The sequence below is a fragment of the Pelmatolapia mariae genome, linkage group LG3_W (genome assembly GCF_036321145.2).
Source record: "Pelmatolapia mariae isolate MD_Pm_ZW linkage group LG3_W, Pm_UMD_F_2, whole genome shotgun sequence".
NCBI classification, from domain to species: Eukaryota; Metazoa; Chordata; class Actinopteri; order Cichliformes; family Cichlidae; genus Pelmatolapia; species Pelmatolapia mariae.
Genome location: NC_086229.1, coordinates 83,154,152 through 83,180,490, shown reverse-complemented (window position 1 = coordinate 83,180,490; position 26,339 = coordinate 83,154,152). Strand labels below are relative to the sequence as shown.

The 26,339-nt window shown below is 42.7% G+C and overlaps 2 protein-coding genes across 2 annotated transcripts in view; one reads left to right on the top strand and one right to left on the bottom strand.

The window, feature by feature from the left end:
- Positions 1-14,706: 14,706 nt before the first annotated feature.
- On the bottom strand, positions 14,707-20,033 carry LOC134624913 (cytosolic beta-glucosidase). Its single transcript, XM_063470092.1, has 5 exons — positions 19,822-20,033; positions 18,418-18,642; positions 17,508-18,310; positions 16,693-16,816; positions 14,707-15,878 (listed from the first exon to the last, which is right to left on the bottom strand). Exons 1-5 carry the CDS (start codon positions 19,886-19,888, stop codon positions 15,676-15,678), a joined length of 1,422 nt encoding a protein of 473 aa, XP_063326162.1. The 5' UTR covers positions 19,889-20,033; the 3' UTR covers positions 14,707-15,675.
- A 1,352-nt stretch (positions 20,034-21,385) lies between these two features.
- adgra3 (adhesion G protein-coupled receptor A3) overlaps positions 21,386-26,339 on the top strand; it is a 29,952-nt gene continuing 24,998 nt past the window's right edge. The window contains exon 1 of the mRNA XM_063470091.1: positions 21,386-22,388. Coding sequence (XP_063326161.1) covers positions 22,174-22,388 — 215 coding nt within the window. The 5' untranslated portion in view covers positions 21,386-22,173. The remainder of the gene's footprint in view (positions 22,389-26,339) is intronic.

Genomic DNA, 26,339 nt, shown 5'->3' with positions numbered 1-26,339 from the left:
GATGGGATGAGGGGTGCTATCATCAAAGGCACCTCATACTTCAGCTCGTTTCCCTTCGTTTTTCCTTCTTCTTCGTCTCTGACCTGACATGGATTAATTACAGCCCTGTGCAATTTACACCCTGCTGGAACTGTGGCGGAGAATAAAGAATGGTTGAAATGTGAGCCCAGTGACAGGGCGTTAGAATGCTGAATTGCTTTGCGCTGCACGTGCCGCGCCTCTATTGCTTTTGCAGGGAGCATGTTTACGAGGCCTGGCTCAGAGGTGAACTCCCAGGCCTTAAAGTGACAAAATGCCCTCACTTAGATCAAGACAGCCAAAGAGGTTTATGTACTACATGGGATCTGTTACATTTTTGTCTTCTACTAGCTGTGACTTGACCAACCTTATCTAGAAATTACAGCATGTATCTTAAATCATAAATGCAGCTTGTTTCTGCAATCCTCAATAGGCTAAAATGACATTATTTACATATCCAGTTGACAGTATTTTTCAAATACTATCACCTAGTACATATAGAATAGGAAGTAAATGTATTCTTATTGACAAGGCGGCATCAGCAGACACTTCAACTAGTGCCAGCCTGGCGCTGCCAAGGAGATGTCAGCAACAACTGGCAAAGTGGGCACCCTGCCAGTCCGCCTGGCTGCCCTGACTATGAATGGTGCTTTTGTCAAAGGTGGCAGTGAGGACACTTGAGAGGGCTGCAATTAACACTATCTAAAATTAGAAAGCATAACCCCGTGCATCTGGTTTGGAAGAAAAGCCGCCGTTCCTTTTTTTCCCTGTCATTATTTAAGGCAATTTTTAAAAGCAATATTTTCAACAGGGCCTTGCACAGAGCTGCCAGAGGCCAGAGGGCTAGGGCCCAGGTGGTCACCAAGTGCTCAGGTGAGCAGGTTGGGAGCAAGCAAGACGAAGGAGCCCATCTTGGACTAAAGTGTCCGGTGGATCAATACACTAAAAGGCAGAGCCAAAGGTCAGGCTGTTCAGTCGTAGCTCTGGGATTCAGTGTGACAGCCACCAGGATGAGGCAGAGTCTCCACTTTCATGTGACCACACTCTTAACAGACCACTGTGAAAAAAACTACCTTAAAAACTATGGATGCACAGGTGTAAAAATTACTGCAATCACATAACTGTGCATGTATTTTATTTATTAATCGGGTTTGTAGTATACGGCTGGCCAAAGGCCTCTCACTACCTGTGATTTTAAATTGCTGACTTGCTTCCAAATGGGATGCATAAAAGCAACAGCTTCTTCTTAGAAATACTCATCTCCCTCCAAAGGTTCTTTTGGCTTGAGGACAAAGCTGTCCATATGCTGGTCTGAATACCTGCTTTGAAAACCACTTCTGTTGAGTGGCATACTTGGCAGACCACTCCCAAAGCCAAAGTACTTATGGTGGGCAAACGGACAAAGGAGCATCTTTTACACAAAACCTAACCCTTCAACTCTGAACAGTTGTTTGGCAGGGTAAGCCTTAATCTTTTATCTCATGTACTGTATATTGCTTAATACTATAACCCTATTCAGCTTCTTTTCATAAGTTTCAGTTCCTCTGTGTATGACTTTGATTGTCCCCTTTTCTTTCTCCCTCTCACGGTCACCCTTTTCCCCACTTTCCTCCTTTAGCAGACTATAACATCAGACTCTCTTTCTCGCTTCCATCTGAATTATGTCGGTGTGGTTGGCAATGAGATGCAGCTTTAAAGCATGAAATAAACAAGATGCCCACCAAATTGAGAGGAAGGGAGTCCCCCTGCTGTGCATTCAAATTGGTCTACGCATTTTGACAGGCAACTGTCGAGCACATCTGTGAGATTAGAAGGCCCAAGACGATGTTTGTGTCCGCTTTGTTTCCACTTTCATCCACAGCAGATCAGTCTCTCCCTCAACCACCACAGTCACTTAATTATACCGCTGCTGGCTACAGGACTTATATCAGGATCGAGCAGCAAGCTTCGGGACAAAAAACTGCAGTTCTTAAAATTGCCACTTGAATATAGTTTGAAAGCAAGTCAGTTCCCATAGCCCATGTTAAAATATCGAAAAATTACAGCAGAAAGATACAAAACATTGTTTTGGTCCCTATAGCTCACTTCATGACAACTGCATTAATGGCATTTTTTATATAATTCACCTGTTTAAATTGTACTAAAGCTTAAATTTATGTATGATTAAGGGTGTGGCTTTTTTAATGATACATGATTACAAACAGCTGTACTGAGTCACTACACCAGACCAACTGTGTTTGTTGGATTAGTACTTTTAAGAGTGTTTTATTGAACTTTTTCTACAAATAATGTGATTTCCTGTGTAGTAGTCTTAACTCCCCTTTTTCCAGTGAGCAAAATCTAAGCGTTATTTATTAAATGGAATGGACTCATTCTTATACAGTGCTTTTCTAATCTCCTGGAACACTCAAAACACTTCATACAACATGCTTGTGAGTGCTTTCTACATTCACACACTTATACTCCGATGGACGCATCAGAGAGTAACTTGGGGTTAGTATCTTTCCCAAGGATATTTGGCATGCACTCTGGGGGAGCAAGGGATTGAACGACCAACCTTTTAAACAGGAGATGACCCGCTCTACATCCTGAGCTACATTATTAGCACTAATTAGAAGATATCTGTGTCTGTACAATGTTTCCATACGATAATTAGCCAGGCTAGCTTAACTTGGCATTCTACACTCTTGTCCAAGTATTGTCCCTTCTGCCTCCAAAATGGCCAAAACAACTCAAGGTTTCAAAATACTAGTAGGCAAACCAGTGAGTCACTTTCTAGCAGCTACATCTGTATCCTATGGTGGCTTTTACAAAAACAGGCAAGTAAAGAAGAAACCCCACCTCATTTCCAGAGACAATCGCCAACTGTGGCCACAAGAGGGCAGTAATTTAAAAGATGGGTGCAAATGGGCAGGAAACTTTACTTCTTTAAACTGAAAGAAGCTTAATTACTTTCACTTTGATTTTAATTAATGTTTATTTTGGATTTTCATTGGGCAAGCATTGCCTTCTTACTTGCCCTCATGGAAATGGAATGCCACATGGACATTCTTTTAAATACAGTAAAATCAAGAAGGAGTGAAAATCAAGTCACCTCACTTGTGATGTGTTTCTTTTCCATCAGTTTTGCTCCAGACAAACAATGCTGTTGGAGATCTGTCATAATAATTGTAGTGTTATCTATTATTAACTATTTAATGTGGAGCTGTGGGCATTTCCTACTTATTAATGTTTAACTTTACGTTTATGGATTTTTGACATTTTGGATTTTTTGAGGAAGATATGATATCCTGTAATCAAAATTGTAAGCCTGTTTTTGTTTCTCTCCCCCCCCCCCAAAAAAAAAGCTGTTAAATCATAAATAATAGTAAAAAGCATTTCTCTCATCCAGTATTTTGCTATTCCTTCAGCTGTGAATAGTGCTGCACAAACACAGAATCACCCCCCTCTATGCAGCCTCTATTTTCCCTGGGATTGCTGGACGCCAAACAGGCAAGAAAAATGACCAGCGTGCTCTCCTTACTCCCCTGAGAAGTGAGTCCTACACATAGAGATGTGGCTATTACTTATCATCATCAAAAAGTGCTTGTTTGGTGATAATAAGGGCCTGGGATAGATATCTCAGCTAAAGGGAGGGAGGGGACTACCTGAAGTAGCAACCGAGGAATCCTTCCTGTGCTTACCCAAGCATTTTCTGGCTCTCTGTAAAACGGAGGGCCAGCTCTAAGACCCAGCTTAGCACAGAAATAGAGGAAGATAGGAAAAACTGCTATTAGCCACGGTTAGAAGGACGAAATAAGATAAAGAATAACAGACAACAACTTTAAATGTGCTTACTGCGCAAGAGACAATCGTTGGGGAATACGTTGGGGGAGAGAGTATACTAAAGCTTTGGGTCGTAGTGTCTTGTTATCTAACATTCTTTTACTGGAATGGTAAACATGAAAGTAATATTGCTACAGACAGAGAGGTTGTCAATTTGTGAAGCCCATCTTGAACGATATAAAAGGAAGTGAGCAAAATGCTTTTGACTGGACATGCTTTACTGAGTATTCTGCCCGAGCAATATTCAACAGGAAGCGTGGTCACATAGTAGCATTTATTCGAAAGGGAAAGTCACAGCACGCAAATTTCCAGTTACCTTTTTTTTCTGCAGTGGGTCAAGAGGACTGTGCTCCCTGGGGGAAAGCAGAGCAGTTCCCAGCTGAACATGAAATATAACTGCCATGCTACGTGGGGAGAAAGTTCATGGAATACATAAATTTAGGGTCATATGTTACATTTTCAGCATGGGTCACGCTCGATAAAAGCCCAATTGCGATGCAGGGCTAGCGGGCCTTATCTGTAAAAGTTCTCAACAGTGCGACACACGGCTCCCTGCCTCCCTCTGCAAGCAGTTCACGTTCCTTGTTTGTTTTATCTATTGCCATTCAGCTATTTGAGTTTGACACTAGGTTCATGACCACTTCAATTCACCTCCTGGTATCTGATGATTCCGTCGCTCACACTCCTCTAATATATTCTGAGGAGAGAGGGGATACGTGGTGGGGGAAAAAAGGCACACGTCCCATCTGATTGCAAGGTCTCCTCTGATGAATCGTGCTGCAATGGACATCTCGGCTATATCAAAGGGTGCTTTCCATCTCGGTGTGATTAATCAAAAAGGGACTTTATTGTTAACATAAAAAGTCACTGCAGATCACGGGAAGACTCATAAAATCAAGCATTTATTCACTCTGTCTGTTGATGAGATGAGACCTCAGCATAATGGGATGATGCACCAAGGCCAATTTTTAAAAAAAGTTAATTTTCAGTGCCTTATTTCTTTTTTCATTCTTATTTCTTTCTTCTTCTTCTTTTGTAGCTCTGTTTATATGGAAGAGGAAAATGGAGAAAGACAAAGTAGATAGGTGTTGACAGAACTACCTTCACGCCACCAGCATTTCTCCGTTCTGGGTCGATTTCTCTACTGGTCACAAAGCAGTAAAGCTATACCTGTAGGACAGACGGGAGGGAGGGAAGAAAAATTGAGAAAATGAAATAAATATCTATTTAAAAATAGCCTCTCAGCATGGCAAGGAGAGATTTGAAGATATTATCCTCAAAAGGCTGCTGTGAGTGAGGCCGGGAGAAGGGGAGGCTGTCTGCGGTGAAATATGAAAAGCGCATACTCCCTGACAGCCTATGGCTTTACCTGATACTGCCAACACCAGCCCACTGGAGTGATCCATAGAGTCTTTGTGGAGACTTGTGATATAAATGCTGAGGGCTAGATGTTAAAGATCCTCAGCTCGCTGCCGCCCCACCCTCCCTCGTCATCCTTCGCCATTGCCTTGCTCGCCGCATGGGGGGAATTTGTTATGTTCCCTCCCGTACACCCACCTCGGAAACATCAGGACAGCGGACAGTGAGAAAGTCGACTGACTTGTCCTTGTCCCTTTTCAATTTGACAAGGCAAGCAGCCTTGGGGACTTTCCAGTCTATTTTCAAATTGACCATTTATAATCAGTTTTCTAAAGGAGAAAGAGAAGGGGTGGAGGAGTCGAGGCGGCCCTGCGTTGTTGTGGAGGGTATAGAGCTGGGGGTTGGTAGATGATAATACAGCAGCGTGTTGTCAGATGTGTCAGCAGGTAAGATGAATGAAGAATAGGGAGTGGGTGCATAAAAGAGAATGCACAGTGGGGAATTGACCTCTATTCAAAAAAGAAAAGGAGGAGGGAAAAAAGGGAAAGAAATCTATATCCTCAAGCGAATAAACATATACAGCCTCTCTTTGAAATATGCAGCACCTCACCATGAACCCAAAGCAGAAGGAAAAGTTGCGCTGGCCACGGCTAGAACCTTCCGCAAAGACAAGGCGCCCATTGTCCGTTTGTTGACGCCAATGTGGCTGCATATATCAGCACCTGCAAGGTCAGGCCGACTCGGGCGTAGCAAGCGTGGCCAGGGCCCCAACCCAGGAGGCGTTACAGCGTTCTGTCACACTGCTTGCTCCATCGCCACCACACGATGACATTTCCACAAGATGGCTCTTCTGAATTATGCGGCCCAGCAGAAGGGTAAGGAGAGAAAGGGGGGGAAAAAGCTCATTTTCTGGGTGTCTGCTTCCGACCTGAAACCGCCACTTGTTTTCATCAGCGCCTTTTGCAGCTTATGCAAAATGGCGTGCGGGGCAAGGGGGGAACAATCAAGCCGGCCCACTGCTCCTGTTCTCCATGCCACAGGCAGCTCTCTCTCTCCCTCTTTGAAGTGTAATGACACAGTGTCACCTCTACACTGGCCCCCATCTTCCCCAAATTAATCCCAATTTGGCCATCAAACGCGGGCCGTCCAGAGGGGCAGGCAGGAGGTAATTGACATTCTCAGGTGCATGAGTTTTGTTTATGTAGTAACGCTGAGCCAGGGCCTTTCACCGCGGATGACAAGCAGACCCAGTTTGCATACACCACTTGATTTGGGAGCCCTGCATGAGTGACTGCTCAGCAACCCGTGGTCCTGTGGCATTTCAGCAGAGGGCATTCCAGTAAAGATCGCCTCAGGTGTCAGGTGGCTTGGAAGGTGCAGGTGGCAGCTGGAGGTCGTTTGTCCAAGGGAATTGATTCCACCATGACCCCATCGCTCTTTCTAACTATTGATCCATCCCCCAAGACCCCTGCACAATGCCCATGCCACACCGCTGAATTACAGCACAGTCATCAATGTGGCCTAACCTTAAATGAAAGATTGGAAAATTTTCAACTGGATATCACACTTCACTTTATGAAATAGGCAGCACGTTGGCTACTTACCTCCAAGGTCATTCCAATGGTTCACAAAGTCCATTTTGGTTATTGGGATTCTGTGAATGTAGAGAGAGAGGGAGTTCATAAACCTACAATGACTGTAAGTCTGTAAGTCATTGTAGGGTTGTGCTGAAGTGGGGGTGTTGGCGCTAGTACGTGGAATACCCTTTCCTAAATGCTTTCCTCGGCAGATCTCCCATGCCTTTTAGCATGTCACCCGGGGCTATGAATCACCATTACAGCGCCTACATTTTTACCTGCGCACCTCAAAGGCTTTTTCATTATGGTAAAAGGGAACCCAAGCAGGGTTGTTTAGGGGGGTTGGATATGTTTGCGAAAGGGAGGGTCTGAGATTTGGGTTGGGCGGGTTAATTACAATAACAATGGGGGCAGCCAAAAAAAAAGAAAAAAAAAAGAAGGCACGCTATGGCAGGGGCTGAGCTGCTCTCATTTGTTTCAATAAGGTAAATTGATTCCTATGTCCTCTGGTGCCATTTGCATCGCATCCATTTAGCGCGCGCCACTCGTCCCACTCTCGTCGCACCCTCCTCTTCCTCCCCCTCCCCCCTCCACTCGCTTCACGTGTAGAGGGCAAGACAACATCGATGGGGACAAATTGATCTTCCCGGACGCCAGGCGCATGAAAACACACACACCCGCGCGCATATTTATGGTCCACTTGCGCATGAATCTGCATGTACAGTATACATAAATTCATAAGTGGAACACACGAGATGACACTCAGAATTCAAGACTGCGTAAATCTACTTCAAGTCAGTATCTGACAAGAAAAAAATTAAAAACTCAAGGGATTCCTGTATTTAGCTGGTTTGTTTTTACTCTGTTTTTCCACTCTGGTGAGATTGTTCTCTGTGTGTATACATGCATAGTGTATGACCTATAGCCTTTAATCATTGACTTGAAAAAGTAACAGCGCTCATTTGGGTCACCATAGAACAGTCACATCACTCAAAACTAGTTTTGTACTTTTGAAGTACTACATAATTGACCTAGAAGAAGAATGTCTTTTGTTTTAGAGCCCTGGTCGCCAAAGTTTTTGTCATGTTGCCCTTTAAAAGCAGAAAAAAATATGTGTGCCAAAGTTTAATGCCAATGGTATCGACATGTACCAATATAGGTACAGTGTAAGTGATGTAAGCTCAGGTGTAGTGGACACACAAGAGTGAAGTGTTCCTACTCTGACAGTGAATCCCAGAGCAAAAATAGACTTTTTCATGATCTTAGTTTGAATCGCTTGTTTTGCCTCATATTACTTTTACAAAAATTGGTCCATTCTGCTTAACATTTAATTTGATTTTGGGTTTTGTCAGCCTCGCTAGTGTGGAAGCACTCCTGCTTTTTTATACTTCCAAGATAAAACAGATTAATTCAGCTTCCAACCTCTCGCCATCCCTCAACTCGCCCCCAGTGAAAATCCTCACCACAGCTTGACAACCTCTGTTTGAGAGTAATTCTTCCAATTCTCTGCTCGCATCTTTTTTTTATTAGCCCGCCACGACACACAGCTAAACCGCGCCGTCCACCCAATTGCGACTTTTTTCTTCCAGTGTCACACTACCCATGTGACAACTGATCCATCTCACCGACGCCGCTTTCCTCGTGCCCACTAGCTCCAGTATTACTCATGGGCAAGGTCAGTGAATGCAGCGGCGCTTGCTTGCTTCGAACACAGCCCTCAGCCAGGGTGGTATCTAGCGCGCCTCCTTCACTGCCTGCCTGCTACCCCCTTTGGTGTAACACACTGTGTAACACATACACACTCTCCCATCCCACACTCCCATCATCAGTCAGCGTCAGGGCAGATAGCGGCGGCCGTCAGGCGGATGAGTGACGACTGGACCTGTTACCTGGGCGCCTGCATGACAATGGGCCTGTGGGCTGAGATAGAGAGACAAAAAGCTGGAACTCTGCCACACACATGCATGACACATTACACCGGCAGATCTTTATTTTCTGCTGTACAATTAGGTGACAACTGATGATGTGAAGACATGCCGCACAATGCTCCCAACCTAGTAACATGTAATTGAACACCGCGTGTACTATATGCGGGCCTGCGTGGATTACTGTTTTTCACCTGCAATATTCTGGCAATGAGTGCTATCACACGCACACATACACACACACAGAGGGAACTGATTCAAACTAGCTGAAATCAGGGTAATGTAATATTCATATACAATAAGGAAAATGAATGAGTTTAATGATTATAGGCTTCCAATCTAGTCATTACTGTGGTCTTCTTTCAAGATAGCAGCACTCTCCAAAGGGCTTAGTCCCCAGTTAATAGTACAACTTAGAAATAAACATAGCTGAGGCGAGTTGCTTAAAATAAAAGAGAACGCATCAGAATCGCCTCCTTGAATTGGCAATAAGAAAATCCTATTAAATCCCTCTTAATTGCCCCTCATTCAGGCAAATCCTGAATGCTTTTGAACAGTACAAAAAAATATAGATTCTAATGACAAGAGGGAGGTGGAAAAGCTTTGTATATAAGTCTCATCGATATTTTTTCCTTCCTATCTCAACACATTTCTGCTGCTCCTGCGGGTGGCGGGTTGCGGGTGGGGTGGGTGCGGACCGATAGCGTGCTCTTCTGTTTGAAAGTTTGCAAGGTTTACGCGAGCATATACGTCTCACCCATGCTTGAGTTAAGACTCCCCGGCACAGACACACACACACACACACCAGCAGACTCACTCAAACGTACACGTTCCAAGCACGCCACAAGATTTATAACAATAAAAGTCTCCCCAAAAGGCATTGAAACGCACCAACCATTTCACAAGCAGCCTTGAACTCTGGCTGATCTGCTATTTGTTACCTCGAGCACTTGGCAAAACAAAAACGGCTACAGCCCAAACACTTGAAAGGGCTTATTGCTCATGTTGCCCACAAGTTCAGAGCTGTCTGGCTGAAACACACCGTCGCCGTTAAGCTCGCTAGACAACAAACTGAAAATACTTTGATCCAATTAGAAACACAGGCTTATTTGCTCAAGTATAAATGCTTAAATTGGTAATACCAGCAGGTAATTATTAAATTCCCCCAGACCCCCCACTCCCCCCCCCCCCACCCCACCCCACCCCTGCAGAACATCTGTATTGCATCTGGAAACACAGTGAGCACAACAATTGAGTCACAGGTTTGGGCACCAATGGATGATGATTATGGTAATCCAACAATGCCAAGGCTCTATTGTAAGTCGCAGACTTCTGTTGCAAACTCATGACCTTATTAACCTTCTTAATCCTCAACTGGGTTCTCATGATAAGGGGCTTACACGCACACACTTGCATGCGTGCACGTCGCCACTTTCATTCTGATGCCCGGCAAACACTTTAGAAGCCCTATCCACCTGTTTTATCCTGCACACCTGAGGTTCTCTGCATAATATCAACAGAGGCCCTCGAGTCATCCAAGACAATTAACGCTTTCCCTTAGATCAACAGTGGGGGGAGGAAAAAAAAAGTGGATGGCAGCGTTTTGGAGCAGAGGGCCCTCCCAGTGTGGGCACATGAGAAAGCAGGTCTGATTGGTATTAAGTGGTGAGATTAAAAAGCCATCTCATAGGTCAGGTCAGCTGGTGTTCATTTGAATGCATTACCAGGGTCCGAGGCTAGATAATTCTCTCATTAGTGCCACTCAAACCCTGAGTGACAACACGGGTGAGAAGGGAGCATGTCGTACAACACTTAGAGTTAATTAGTCCATGCACACTGTTGCTCAGCACCCCGTGCCTATGCTCTCTCCTCATCTTCTCGCCTGAACCTAAAGCTTTTTTTTTTTTTTGTTAAAAGAACCACTTGTTGTTTCAGGAAAAAAAGGGATTTCTTTTCAAGTTCTCACGGCTGCTAGTTACCAAACTGTCAGGCCGCAAACAAGCCAGCAGCTTAGCCAGGGGTAAACAAGGGATTATCTAAACCAAAGTTTGGATATCGTTATAGCTGCATTTGCCCATCATATTCTTTAAATCCCACAAAGAAAATGTCAACTTCTTGTACGGTATGAGAGTGCAGTGTCTCTCAGTTTCTCACTTAAGTTTACTCCTCACTTGTAATGTCCTGTTTTTGTCAGTCAGTTCAAAGCTTTGTGATTGGTGATGTCCAAGTGGTTATGTCTATGTTTCTATACAGTCTATGCATGGTGTTTTGAGACTGATTTGACAGGTGTCAAAGATCAAGAACCAGAACCATTACATAGTGCAAGCTGGGGTAATCAGAAAATTATGGCTGGGTCTGTGAGATCAGGATGGATTGTTTTGGGGGTTTTTCATATGTCAATGTGTTTCCAGATCTAAGCAACACACTCGGTGAAGGTAATCAGTAATAAAGTGAATGATAACACAGCCAAACTATGAAAATAAGATCCAGGTTGTATAATCCCAAAATAGTTCTTCGGATTGTTGAGTAACATAGGACATGAAATGCCAAATTAAATGTTGAATGAAGCTCAATATGTACTTGTACTCATTTCAATAGTTTCTGACAGGTAAGACCTGCTGGTTCTTATTTTATTTCATTTTTTGTCCATTAAGTTTCAAAGAGATTTCGGGCGGAGGAGTTTTTGATTCTTTCTTTGTTGATGACATCATGTTTGCACGAGGTTATATCCACATCATTAGTCTCCCGGCTTGGATCCATGCCTGAGAACTATATTCACTTTGGTTCTAAAGGTTCCATAAATTGTCTCTTTTTCTTTCTCGCTTATATTCTCTTCTTACTCCCACAACTGTTCCCACGAGACAAGGTACTCGGCTCATTGGCCACCACGCACATGGGGGGGTGGGGGGCCTCTCTTGCCACCACCGCTGGGTTTACCCACCACACACACACATATACACCCATCCCCACCCCCAGCTGAGCGCACAGGGTTAGCTGAATATTCTAAGAGCTTTCAATTTTTCAGGCAGGTCTGCGAACCCCCTCCCATCATGCAGCGCCATCGCACTCAAGGGAGTCAGAATTTTGACAGACGTTAGCAGGGTCATCTCCAGTCCCTCAGGGAGGGGCTTAAAAGAAATGAGTTGAATTGCCTTTTCTCTCTCTCTTTCTATTCTCTCTTCATCTCCCTGCTTCAGTTCTCTGTATGGGTCTGTCATAATTCCACTTCCTGTCTTCCAGGCCTAGCAGTATTCATCCCCCTCAATCTCGTCTCCGCCGCCAAATTCATCAATCGCAGACGAGGCCTTCCAAAAGGCGCTTTTTCATAACTTCGATGTCACGCTACTTACGCCACTGTCAAAAGTGGTGACAGGGCTCCAAACCGCCGGTTATGCCACAGCAAGGCGTTTATCCACTTGTATAATGTGCTGCTAGTGCTCACGCAGGATCAAATACGGGACGCGAGGAAAATGGCTTCCAGCTGAAAGAGAGATGAGGGGGGGAGTGAGAAAACATTTCTTCTTCTAACTCTTTTGCACTAACATGAATTCCCAGTGAAATGTCTGGCGAAGTAGGTCAATGGGATTTAGAAAGTTTGTGATGCTTTTTTTCCTCCCCCCCCCCCCCTTCTCATACTCACTCGTCAATGGAAAAATGAGCAATGCGATTAGGAGAGGGGAAGATGATGAGCTGGAGAGAGCGAGTGAAAAAGAGCAAGTGAAAGAAGGGGGTGGGTAGGTGGGTGGATGGAGGAGACATGAAGACAGGCTGAGTGGTGGTTTGGGGCTCTCGCGGGTCCCTCACCAGCTGAGTGTGAGAGACCCAGACAAAGAAAAAGAGGGAAGAGATTTGTATCTGCGCTCCAGAGAAAGGGAGTGGCTCACGTCTCTTCATCTTGATATTGAAGCAACAATCTAATTATACCATTTCTCCGGGGGGAATATGCATATGAGGGTAATCAGTAAATAGAAAAAGGTAATTATTTGCCAGAAGTCATAGCCTTTGCACCTGTAAGCACTGCGCCGATCCAAGATTGTGCCTCTCCTATAATTCACGATGAAGATAGTTTATTAGGGGGCTAAATTATTTAGCTAATTTATAATAAGTAAATGAATTTCCCAGTTATTGAATATTTCATAGTGTCTGTCAAAACATAATGAGTTAAGTTTGGTCAAATACAAATGGGTCCCACTTGGTAATTTGCCAGAATGTTCCTCGGGGTAAATCTCTGCAAGTGAATGTGATTGAATGTTACAATTAAACGTGCTAATTCATTGTCAAAAGCAACTTATCTACACACATGATATATTTGGCGCCTAATTGGAAGGCACATTTAGAAATGGTTTATTCGGCGACTTTCTACATCACGGCCTAATCAGAATAAATTCCGCTGGCTGTAATGAATTGAAGTTGAATATTCGTAGTTGGGCTATTAAAGAGACTGGAAGTGTGAATTATTTAAATGCAAATGAATGTTTTAAGCTTTCCAAGTAGCAATAGGCACATATTATTCCTCATTCCTCTCCACCCCAACACACACACACACACACAAATGGCTAATTTCAACATTCACTAAGTGCAGAGTAACCTCTTGCTCATACAGTATTCCATTCAATCAATTCGGCAGCAGTGCAGGTTCTTTCAGCCGTGCAGCTAGCTCGACGCCGTGATAAAGGAAGATGGAATCCATCAATACTGGGAGACAGGTGCTGGAATTACTAATCAACTCTTAGCTGGGAATTATGTTGCCCATGGGCTGCAGTGAAGAATCATGGGAAATATGATTCAAACTTCCCTCACTTCTTATTTTGTTTTTTTAAATTCGAGTGAGAGAAATTTCACCTGGAATCGAGCTGTGTGTTTGCACCTGACGAGTTCGACGTTTTCCGCTCCGTCAAGACCACCGGCACCGCCGCCGACACTGCGTGAACTTTGTCAGCGTTCAAATGCTATGAAATGTGCTTCGAGCTTGTGCTCAAAAGCAGCCTGCAAAGAAGTTCTAATCCGAGCCGCAGTGGCATTATTCATGTTTCCACAATAGCTTGTTATTCATCAGAAGACAAAGGAGATTCTCACTCGGCTTGACATAGATGGAGGAGGGCCACGAGGGTATTATTCACATCTGTTGAGAACAGTAAGCACAGCCAACTAGATGTCGCGATACACAATGCTTATTAATGCAAACAAAGTCTCCCAACACAGAATATAAATGGCGTTTTCCTTCACGTCGGAGCATAAATATTAATTGTATTAAATATATGATGTATTGTAGTTAGAAAGCTCCTTCACTTGTTTATTGTTAAGCCAACAGCATGCGCTTTATTAATGAGAGCAGCGCATCACTGCATGCCACATAAAAAGCCGTACACGCTGAGGTGCGCTGTACTACATCTGCGCACCACGAGGTGGCACTGCAGGCTCACAAACAGATGCTGTTAAACTGCTCTTCTTCTCCGGTTGTCCTCCCCTTCACAGATGTGTAGCTGGATCAGATACATGTACACACCCGCAGTACAAAACCTGAAATTCTGCAGCGCTCATTAAGCCCCTCATTAAGCTCCATAGCAGTATAGTTTGCTCAATACAGCATCCAAATAATCCTTAACCTTAACCACGGCATTCACAATGAATCAGCAGACTGCCTCAGGGTGTTTTCCTTGTTTGGTTTTTCCCTCTAAAAGTAGTTCATTTGCACAGCTGTCCGGGGAACACAAATTGTATTATGCTCACTTCCTGTGGCAGGACATCTGTTGCTTTCAGCTGGCATGCCTTCTGAGTGTGCTGAAATGCTCTTTATGCACCCAGATGACATTATCATAACTAAGATGAGTACTGCATTTTGTCTTATGTCGCATCCTTTCCATTGATAGGGCAGGTGGTTAGAAAAGGGGTTACTAATTATACTTGTTTCCCCCACAGCAGATAAACTACGGTATATGTTTAATCTTGTCAAAGAAGTGAAGCATCTGCTCAATCAGTCTTTATTCCAAATAAATGTAAGCTATAGGCTTTGATGTGTCACTGAAAAAAGGCTTTATTTCCGCGCGTTCCTTTGTCTCGACACCGTCTTCAGTGAGCTCACTGAGACAATTTGCGGTCATAAATCACTGCTTTCATTGATATAATCACATTATTGCTCATACTGACACTGGTTATAGCGCTTTAAAATTGCCTGCAATTTTAAGGAATGCAACTGTGGAGACTGTGGTTTCTCTAGGACGCCTGTCATTCCTCAGGTACTGTTATCGTCATGTGGGCATGTCACACGTGCTTAAATATACCAAGACTACTTAAGCTGACGTGCACTGTGTGCGTTACGTCTGTAAACAGGAAACAGCCTTTCACATCACAAAGTGAAACTGCAGAGCGTGTTTTCCCATACCTGTGTCACTACAGCTACACACTGCAACCTTCAACCTTTTAGTGAACCGCAACTATTCGGAGAACAATTCAAGACATCAATGCAAGATATCTTGCAGATTCCAGTCACGTGACTCTTGCTGGTAGATTTAAGCTAAAGATAAGATCTTAAATATGTAAACAGACCGCAAGAACAGGTCAGCTTTCACATAATGCATGTACGCACAATAAAGTCATTCACAGTGATAATGCCATTATTATTGTTGGGTTCTTCATAAGTTCTTCTCCAGCCCCATGAAGTGATTGGAGGGCCCCACAGCTCGCTGGTTCAGTATAAACCTTCCTTATCTGCAGTGAGTTGGGATTCGGCAGGATAGAATACCGTTTTAAATACCACTGAATTAACGTAACCTTATTTTGTCCCTGTCTTCACATCATAAAGGCGAGTGAGAAATTATACTCCTGAGACAATTCACCAGCTGTTTTTTTTTAAACTACAAAAAAATTCATAGACAATACTTTAAAAAAAAAATCTGGATTCTTGACTCCAGTTCTTGAAAACAAAAGCATGTTCATAACTCACATAGTAATGCACATTTTTCCAGCTACTCTTATTTAGACTGGCCAGATCGGGATTTTGAGATGATTTTTGCATATTCCCGTCCAGATTGGTACAGAGTTCGACTCTGCTTCAAATCACTGAAGTCCACGTGGAACAAGCCAAAACGAACGCTGAATCCATCGGCCCATTCAAAGTTATCCATCAGTGACCACGCAAAATATCCACGGACGTTGACCCCATCTTCTTGTATAGCTATACAAGGACAGAAGAAAGGAGTTAGATAAAGCCATCTAATTAAACATGATTAGTAACATGATATGTGACAGAATTAGCATATTTCTAAAGTACTAGCAAAAACCTGTTTTTACTAGGTCCACTGCACCTGTTAGCTTCACTTATGTATTAAAACACTGACATGTACCTTCATTTATGTTATTCTTTTTATCTTCATTATTATAAGTATATATAGCAAAAACAGCTGTTCATAAACATCAAACAGATGGATAATAAAGACGTGTGTATTTATCTTTCTCTTTGCAAACGACATATTCATTGCATAAAAGTAATCAGTTGGCGTCGCTGTTTGATGAACACTTACTCACAGATCTGAATCACAACACATTCCAGTGACCCCAAAGTGCCAATGGACTAAAAATTGTTTAGCAGAAAAAACGTATGCGTAATATACGCACAGATGTATGTGTAACGCTTGTATCTATAGTGTCGCTGTCAAAGGCATCAAAATGAAATGGTAAGTGAACAAAAAGTACTGAAACAAGTATTAACTTTACCGCAGTGGGTACCCCTCTTTGAAAGTGAGGTAAATAAAAACCTTTTGATACAACACAAACAGTCTTTGGAAACCAAATTTATGATAAATGATAGCAAGAAGATTAAATGTACATCAGACCAATTAAATGTTTTTTGTTTTAATACACAACTAAATTTGTCAATTTGGAGAAGCTGTAGAATTTAAATGATATTTTAACCATTATTTTCCAGATTCGCATGCTTTTAATTTTTTAAATACGCAGGATTTATGCAGTGCCGATTTACTAGCCATTACCTTTTGCCACTTCTGAGATGGTGTCCTTGTAATACACACAGCGCTGGGCATCCTCGATCTGCAGTGGCCCCACCTGAGAGAAACCATTCTCTGTAATGTAGATCGCTGGGTTGTTAAAAGTGTCCTGCAAAGTCATAGGGCAAATATTATTGTCAAACAAGGCATCACAGCCTGTCAGACATTCCAGGGAGAGACAGATTGGTCTACAGTGTGCCGTTCAGCTGCGTTTCAACGGTGCCAGGCTCAGACTAATGGCGTGTGACAAGTCACAACAGCAGGAAATTGCTCGTTTGCAAACACTTTTCAGCAAAGTAACTGTTTCATTCAATGTGACAGCACTAATGAAGCATCAGTGTGTTTCTGGAGGTGTCGAAAAGAGATTGCTGCATGCAAAATCAATAGTGAGACACTAAACAAATGCCAGTGTTCTCCTCGTATGGTTGAAGGTGATCTATCTTGTTGCTGGTCAATTCATTTTGAGCACCGACTTCAGTTTTCTGCAAGGTGAATCCAAACTGTAATGAAAAAATTTGGTCTGCCCTAGGTTTGGGTTATTTTTAGTGTAATATATTAGCGTAAAATTGTGCATTTTTACATTTTTGGACTCTACTGCAGTAGCTGTGCATGGCTCACAGTTTAAAATAATCCTTATTTATGTTATGCCGGGACTGGTGAATTATCTTAGTCAATCATTTATCTGAAACAAGCGGTTTATACTCCCTCCCCCCACTTTTTAAGGAAACTTTCTTCTGATTGGCTGCCCCACACAGACTGTAACCAAAAGAAAAAAAAGGATTTTTAAGAAAAAGTTTTACCTTAATGTACTTTAGGAGTTTCCTCAAGCCATCTGGCACTACAGCCAGCCAGGACAGTCCACTGATGGGCCAGGATGAATCCAAAACTTCCTCTGTATCTTGGTCACCCTTTATACACAACATCTTTTCACAACCTCCTCTTGGTTTGACTTTTCGAGATGTGTAGTAGTTCAACGCAAAGAAGTCGGCAGTTCCCAGAATGGCAGATTCATCCTTGGAGAAACTGGGGAGCCTTGAGGCTGCATTGTATCCTAGCTTCCTACTTTGAGCGTCTATAGCAGATCTCATTATTTCTGGATAATCACCGGTAACAAACACGGGCCAGGCGAACCATCCCAGTGTAAATGCAAGGTCACGTTCAGTAGCAGCAATGTCCTCGGGGCAACCTTGGTTTAATGGCTCATACCAGTCGCTGTTGAGGGCAATAGACACGGCACCTTTCTGCTCTGACCTGTAGCGAGAATTGTAGCTGTGCCAGGCCATGGCGTGGGCCCGCAGCATGTTGTGTCCTACCAGGTAGGCAGCAGTGCCTTTCTCTTTTAACCCTGGGGCATGGATGCCGTCTTCGTGTCCCAGTTTGGCGCACACTTGTGGCTCATTGATAGTGATCCAAAGTTTGACACGGTCCCCAAATGTTTGGAAACAAAACTGAGCGTAATTGTCAAAGAGACTGGCTATACCAGGTGATTTCCAGCCTCCCTGGTCTTGCAGAGCTTGAGGCAGGTCAAAGTGGTAAAGGGTAACCACTGGTGAGACATTTGAGGTTAGCAAATCATCAATCACTTTGTTGTAGTATTGCACACCTGTTGAACAGAGAGTGCCATAAATGGGTAATGAGATACAATTGCCAAAGCCATCAAATAGGCCTGGATCTAATTCCAGCATGTGTGTTTCAGGTCTATGAAAATACCTTTCTGATTGACATGTTGCGTGGTCCCATCAGGCAGGAGGCGGGCCCAGGAGAAAGACAGGCGATAGTGCGTCAGTCCAAGCTGCTGGATACACTCCAGGTCTTTCTCCCACAGCTCATAGCTATTGCAGGCCACGTCTCCATTCTGGTCCCCAAACACTCTGCCTTTCTCATGACAAAATGTGTCCCAGATACTCGGTCCCTTGCCATCCACTTGCCAGCCTCCTGAGCGAGCACGTAAAGGTTGTTCAGAAAAACAGGTAAAGTGTTGACATATAGAAATATCACTCTGATGTTCCTTCTGAGACTTTTAGAGTGTCCGTGAATTTATTGTGACAGCATCTAAGACGTCATCTACTCTAGCAGTTATTTACATTCATCTAATTACATAAGTGTGTTAAAGACTGTATTAGTCTGCCAATATATTTTTTTATGTGTGCCAAATGAGTGACAAATGTAAGGAACAACTCAAAAAAATGTGGGGAGAAATACAAGTAAAGGTCGGAAACAGTGTTCAGAAGAACACATTCAACTTAGTTTTATTTATATACCACCAAATCACAACAACAGTCGCGTGTAGCTGCTTTATATCGTAAGGTAAAGGTCCTACAATAATAAAAAGAAATGTCCAAGAATCAGACAACCCCCTATGAGCAAGCACATGGTGACAGTAGGAAGGAAAAACTGCCTTTTAACAGGAAGAAACCTCTGACAGAACCAGGCTCAGGGATGGGCAGCTATCTGCTGCAACCGGTCAGGGGTTAGGGAAAGGAAACAAGCGGCTGGGTTTTTTGTTGCATTAGTGTTTTGAAAACCAGAAAAAGAGCAATTCTTCGTCAGGTGACTGACAATAACAATATGGGATATGATCAGACTGTGTCACAGAAAACAAAAAGTAATATGGTGGTGAGAGATGAGCCAGTCTTAACCATATTCTTCAGTGCACATGAGCATGAAAGCGTCATGGGGGGTTGTTGGCTTCCATGATGACAGTGCATAGATGCATGGGCCATACAGGTCACCGAATGGTTTGGTGAATAAGAAAATCATATGAATCACAGACTTAAGGCCCGTTTAGTCACCAGATCTCCATTAGACCAACATTAGAAAATGCCCTGTTACACCAGTGTCAAAACAACAAATGAGGAAATGATGAATAAATTTTCATTTATCTGTATCTCCAATATATTCAGTGCAATGGCTACTATTTCTTTACACATGCTTAAGTTTCACCAAACACTCATTTAAAGCACGTTACAGCGTCAATAGGGCCAATATTTACCAAGTGAAGTATTCACGGTAAAGCGAATTACATTAGAGGTTCTCGGAATGTAAAAGCCCCCTCTATCTCTCCCACTCCATAACAGTTATCACTGCTCCATTCAGAAACTTGTGTTTACATACCTTCTATTTGATACGCAGACGTTGCCGCTCCCCATGCAAAGTCACGTGGGAACATGTTTTTGTGCATTAGGACGCTGAAACAAAGGTGTTCCTATATCTTAGCGCGTAATGCTTTTATCTCTCTGAAATTTAATACACAAAGCTATTTGTCTCCCTACAAAGCGGACGTTTTGTTGTTTTGTTTTGTTTTTGTTTCATGTGGCATCGCAGCCATTAACGTCCACAGACCAGGAACTACTGCGAGATGTGACGTTTCGTAAATCACGTACAGAAGATTTCATCCAGTACGGGAAACTCCGAAGATAATTATCTCGCTGGATCTTTGCTTTTTTTCCACAATGCCACTACTGTAATACTAGCTTAATGCTGTTATTAAATAATAATAAATCAAAAACACATTAGTTCACGGGATTCGGTCTTTTCATGTTCATAATTTAGGGCAGGAATGTGGGATTAAGAAATGAGCAAATGAAATCCGAGGTGCACCTGAAAGCACCGCAAGAATGAGTGGAGGGCTGCGATAAAATCAAAGGCTGTTGCCAGCTTGGTAAATTAGTAAAAGTCTATTTTGCAGTCAAGCAGAGCAACTCTGTGAGTTTCTGCTGTGAGTTTGTGGTATTAATTTTTTTTTTAAATTATAAAACAAATAACATAAATTCAAATTGTAAAGACCCAAATATTACGACGCTATTAACAATTTGGACAGAAGTATTTCTCTAGATAGTATAAGAAATGCAAAAATGAACTATAGTTATAACACATATTTTTTCAATAAAAAGCCCCACTTATATTAGTTTTATTATGTTCAAACAAACGTGTAGCCTACATTTCACCACCCAGAATTGCATTTTTAAAATAACAGCAATGTAGTTTTGAACACTCTTTAGGCCTTTTTATCTGCACCTCCGTATCATATACAGTCTATCGTTAAGCCTCGCACGGGTTCTAATAATGCTGTAGTCTAGTTTTCTATATGATGAAGTGAATCATTTGATCTCATCAAAATGAACACAATAGACTGCGACAAGAGGGCAAACAAATACTATCAGATTATCAAGAGTATTACATTCTCAACTCGGTGGAGTGGAAAGATTCAAACGTCTGAATCAGGGCAAAAACAAATCCTTATCATGGCTTTCATGTGAACTGCAAACAAGACCAAACGACCAGAGGTGGAAGCACAGATCCTGTATTACAATAAAATTAGCAAGAAAAACATAAACACTCACTTTTTTAGTCCTGCAACAGCAGTATTTTTTTTTATGTCCGCCATATTTTTTATGGTGGGAATATACCCCCTTATCGCATTTTTATATCACGGGTTTATATTTTAAATGCTATATTACTTATGTTGATAGTTTTACATGTAACTGTGCACTGTTTGGTGATGTGCAACAGGTACATATCCAGAAAATACACTTTTAACAGTTCCTTTGCGTTCAACCAATGAACCACATAGACGCAATCATACCCCAAACTCAAAGGAAGTCATCTCCTGGTGCTTTTATTGTGAAATGCGGACCGGATGTGGTTTGGAATCTGCTCGGCCTTGACCGCCCCTGACTTTAGTGGCTCCCAGGGCAGGACCATGGGACTAGTAGGACTTCTCAATGGAAAGAAGACTAGTTTTAAATCTTTTCTAAAGACACCGGTTAACAAAACGGACACGCCGACTACTCTGGATACGTTATTATACAGTTTTTAGTGTATTTTTCCCTCATTGGTAGCACAGTTTGAGCTAAAACTGTTGTTGTTTTTGCGCTCTGTTTTTTTTCCTCAAAGTAATTTCCTGTTCATGACCGGGGGCGAGAGTTTGCACGCTTGTTTGTCGTCCCGTACGTGTTTCGAAGTAATGGGAAATTTAAAGTGAGCGTTAAAAAAGCCCGACCGCGTTTCCTGAAGTTGGGAGCGGATAACCTGGGATGACTGCAGCCGCCTCCTTTGGATAAGACAACACACCGAGTTGGACCCACGCTATGGGCAACAAAGGGAACCTCTCAACAACTGGGCTAGTTATTTAGCTACCAGGGAGGATACTCGGCATTTGAAATGTGGTAGATTTGCAGAGCTGGTAGGAAATGGAAGCCGATGCCAGCATGGAAAGGGAATTCTAAATGAGTCGTTTTCCAAACAAAGAAGGACACCTCCGTCGGACTGAACACCGCCGAGCAAAGGGAAAGCCTTGCGAGAAATGGAGGAGGAAGGCTCGCTTGAGCCAAACAACATACTTGCAAAGGTCTCATTCTTCTTTGCCCGGTTCTAGCAACATCTACCCGCCCGCCGTTTCTGTTATCAAAACATTGTTTCCTTCCCCGGTGCTGCAGTGCTTTTCTGGTCGCGTGTGAATTAAAAATGAGGGTGGATCGTTTGCAGTTGTTTGGGGTTTTGCTGCTGCTGAGCGGCTGCTGTGGCTCGGCGGCATCATCCGCGTGCAAATCGTTTGATGAAAACTCGAAAAGCGGTGGGAAAATCGTGCCGTCCTACAAGAAAGTGGTCTGCAGCAACATGGAGCTCCATCAGGTGTTGCCCCCGGACTCTCTCTCTTTCCCGAACAGAACAGTGACGCTGTGAGTACACACATACAGATGCATGCTGTGAAAACACATCCCATCACCCACTAGATTCACTTTATTCTCAATAAGGACTGTTTCTTTCCTGAAAGTTAATGTTACTGTAACTGTTAGCGACGTCTTAATAACCATCTTATCCCCCTTATTCATACTGCACAAACACGAAAAGATAAATATAGCTTGATAAGCCAACCACAAACTATCATTTCACAGCTATATACTGTAAATAGCAGTGTAAATACTAACCTTGTGTAACAGTAACCCCTTCCTGTTATGCAGTGATTTATGCAGAGGCTGCTAAATTACACACATGCCACCATAAATGTAAGAGCTCATAGGTTATGGATGTGATTCTTTTTCCACCTGGTTTTACTCTGGCGTGGTTAGATCCTGACACCACACCTGGCTAACACTAGCCAGGTGCCTTTTTTTTTCTTCAGGAATTACACTTTTAAAGTTTAGTTTTAGGTTGTTGCCAGGTTGGTAGGTAGCCACTACAGTAATATGGCCTTACATCAGAAGCAGGCTTTGAGGCTGTGCAACCACTGCCTCTCCATCAGTGTCATTGATTAAAGTTGCTGGTCTTTGTGTGGCAGTCTGCAGGGATGAAACGCACACCGAGACACAAGCTGCTGATTGATTGAGGCCTTTGTGTTGTGTCAAGTCAGAGCAGATTTAACCAATTGACACTCTGGTTTTGGTCCATCACTGAGCATTTGACAGGAAAAAATAAATAAAAAGGAATTTGAATAATCTTGACAGTAAGTCGAAGCCGTGTGCACCCCAGAGCTCTTGTACTTTGCGGTGGTGGTGTGCAATGGGGGAAATATGAGAATACCAGGGCAGGGTGCAGGAGTGGAAAGCAAATAATGGACTCCCAGGAGGGAAAGAAAGGCAGAGGATTGGCTAGTAATAAAGAGTTGTAAGACGATTGCAGTGCATGTTTTTTAAGAGCTTTACCATAAGTCACTTGTTAGATTTGAGGCACTTTCCAAAGGCGCATGTTTTAATAAAAAATGTTAGTTTGTATTTGTTTCAGAACAGGACTCGACTGCATTTGCAGATATTTGAAACTTTCTTGTGTGATATGAGACTTGAAAATCAGCCCATGAGCATAGTTTCTGCAAGGATGTTGTTAAGTTTGGAGTTTGGGTTTATGTCCAGAGTAATTTTATCAAGTAACTGGAGCCCAAAAAACATCCAAATTAGGCCTGTATAGTGTATCCTGGGTGGAGCTCCACACCTGGCAGTCATTCAACCAAGTGTTATTACCAAAAGCACTGGTCCAAAAACACAGACTGTACGCTTCTCCTTATGATTAAATGTCCCATTAAACAAAGCATTCATATTGTGTGTCAGTTGTTTTCTTTACTGTACGGCATCAAGAAGCCACGAGGAGTGCATTGTGAGTCCTTCCAAATTTACTCCAGCACATGCCTGCTGTGATGTTACTGGTGGGTAGAATCAAACCGCAATATTCAAGCTTCTCGCTAACACAGGAATAGATCATATGGGTGAGTTTACTGTGTGCGAAATATTAGTATTAGGGCAGATTTACCATTACCTGCACAGACTATGGGATGTCTCATTGCAGTTTAGCTTAAAAAAACAAGCTCTTACTTATTTCAAAGGATGGTAAGCAGAATGGACAAGTAGACAAGATCCGTAGTAAACTGGAATAAAACACTTGTATGGCTCTTGAATTAAAAAGAAAAATTCCACTGCTTTTATTTTTATTTTCAGGAAGGATTTATGGAATTAGTGCTAGGTATGGTGTGCTCTGAAGTAATGTAGTGGGCCCTCCCTTCTGTTTGCTTTGTCTTTATGTCTACAGTGAGCTTGTAGTCTCTCATCACGCTCTGACAGTGATGGATTGGAGGTTGAGCCTGGTTGCTCATGATTTAGCGCTGAGCTCCAGAGAACAAGAGCAATGTAATTTGAGAGCTCGACCAAAAACAGCCATGAACGCGAAAGATTTTATTCAGTAGTCCACGTTTGTTTTTCTGGGAAGCAGTTGTCGTCTATTGTTGGAAAACAGTAGAACTACCCTGTACTTGTGGAACTGTCTTCATAGTTCCCTGCAGACATGAGTGGCAATGAAATGACAGTTTATGCTGACTGCAAAGTTTTTTGGGTGGCAATTTATAACCTGTAAAATCAGCGACCTCTCTCAGGAGACGCAGCTGGCCTCGCAGGAGTCCCGGCTGGTGTGAGAACCCTTTCCCAGTCTTGAAAAGGATCATCCCCCGTTTCTCCTTGTTAAGCCAAAGCTAATCCCAACATTTTCAGCTGCTCTTACTTTGTCTGTTCATGCAGTGATAATACTGGGCATAATGTCCGGAAATTCACAGATGAGATTCCTCGAGGTGTGCAAGGCTAATAGATCTGTATCTAAATGGCCCTTTAGCAGGCTTTCCTGCCAAATCTCTCGCTTTGGATTAATTTTTTTTGGAATATTTAAAATTTCATAACTTTCAGTGCCCCTCTGAGGTTAATACACAGTAATATCTTTCACCTACTCTGACCCTTTGGGCGTCAGTTATATTGTCGAGGAAGTGATTGATGGCACGGTGTCTTTCTTGTCAGAAACAGCATGTTAAGCTAGATATGATTAGAAACCCATCTGTCATACTAATTCCACCCCTTTGTAGTTCTGATTTACCTCTTTGGGGGGTCTTCTAACAAATTAAAAATGTAATCCAAGCTTTTCACTTGAGAAAAAAGAAAGAAAGCTTTGACCTGTAAGCACATTTCTTTTGGAAGTTTGTCAAACACTCTTTAGACTTTGAACTTGCTGAACTACAGTGATAATTGGCTTGACTTCATTCCAGAAAAGTTACCATGCGTAAGAGTAGAACAACCAGAAGTCTAACTTTAATCGGCGCTGTTTACACATGAGCAGTTGTACAGCTAAATTAGCTATCGTCTTACCCTACTTGAATGCTTGGTGTTATTGGCCTCGTCCTCAAACTGAGTTTGTGTAGTTACTCGGTTTAGTCCTGCTCTCAGTGCCTCTCGGTAGAGAAAAAAAAATGAGTAATACATTCCCCACATTTGTGCTCTCCCAGTGATACCACATGCCTAAGTAATCCGAGAGGAAATGACACAAATGTGTTTACAGCTGGCCTGTCCTCCCGTGTCAGCGTGGGCCCTCGGCTAATATACGAGTGGTTGAATTTAACTTTTATTTTAAGGGTTGTCTGAGTAGTATGCATGGGTGTGAGCATTTATTTCTGTGTACCTGTATAAGTTTCAGCCTCTGTATCCACACAGACAGGAAGAAACTAGACGTGAAGTATTCACCAAGCTCATATTTCTTTACAATGCTTGTTTAGTGCATATATATTTAAAAAAAGGATCCATTCACAGGAGCGCCTGGGGTCAGACAGTAAAAATGCATGCACCTGGTTTTGGCCGCTACAGAGCAGCACTGGATTAATGTCTGGAAAAAAGCAGGGATTTCCTCCCTCATGGCAGAAAAAATCACACTCTGATTTGATGACACATTTGAGTGCAATAAACTTTCTTGTTTCGCAGCAGTGCAGACCTGGATGCTGTAGGCTCATCTGGTTATTTCATTTCCTTTAAGTCGAGCTCCGTGGAGTTGTTTCCCCTTTGGATTTTAGATCTTTAAACTTTTTTCAGCGTGATTGTAAATTCTGGTCCAAAGCGCAATCTCTGTGCTTACGTCAGTCGTCTCATCAATTTTTCCATGTCATGCTGAGAGATTTTAAAGTGCTTGTGCGAGGAGAGTGCAGGTGCTTGCTGTCATGCATGTCCTAAGAGGATTTGTTTTTGGTGCTTTCTGAGCAAACCGTTGGTCTCAAGGAATGCTCCTGTTTTGTTTTTTTTAAATAGTAGTTCTGAAGTGTTTGCAGAAGAGGGTAAAATCCCAAAGGCGAGGCACTCACTGACAGCTGCGCAGAAAGTCAGTCTGCAGGCTTTCAT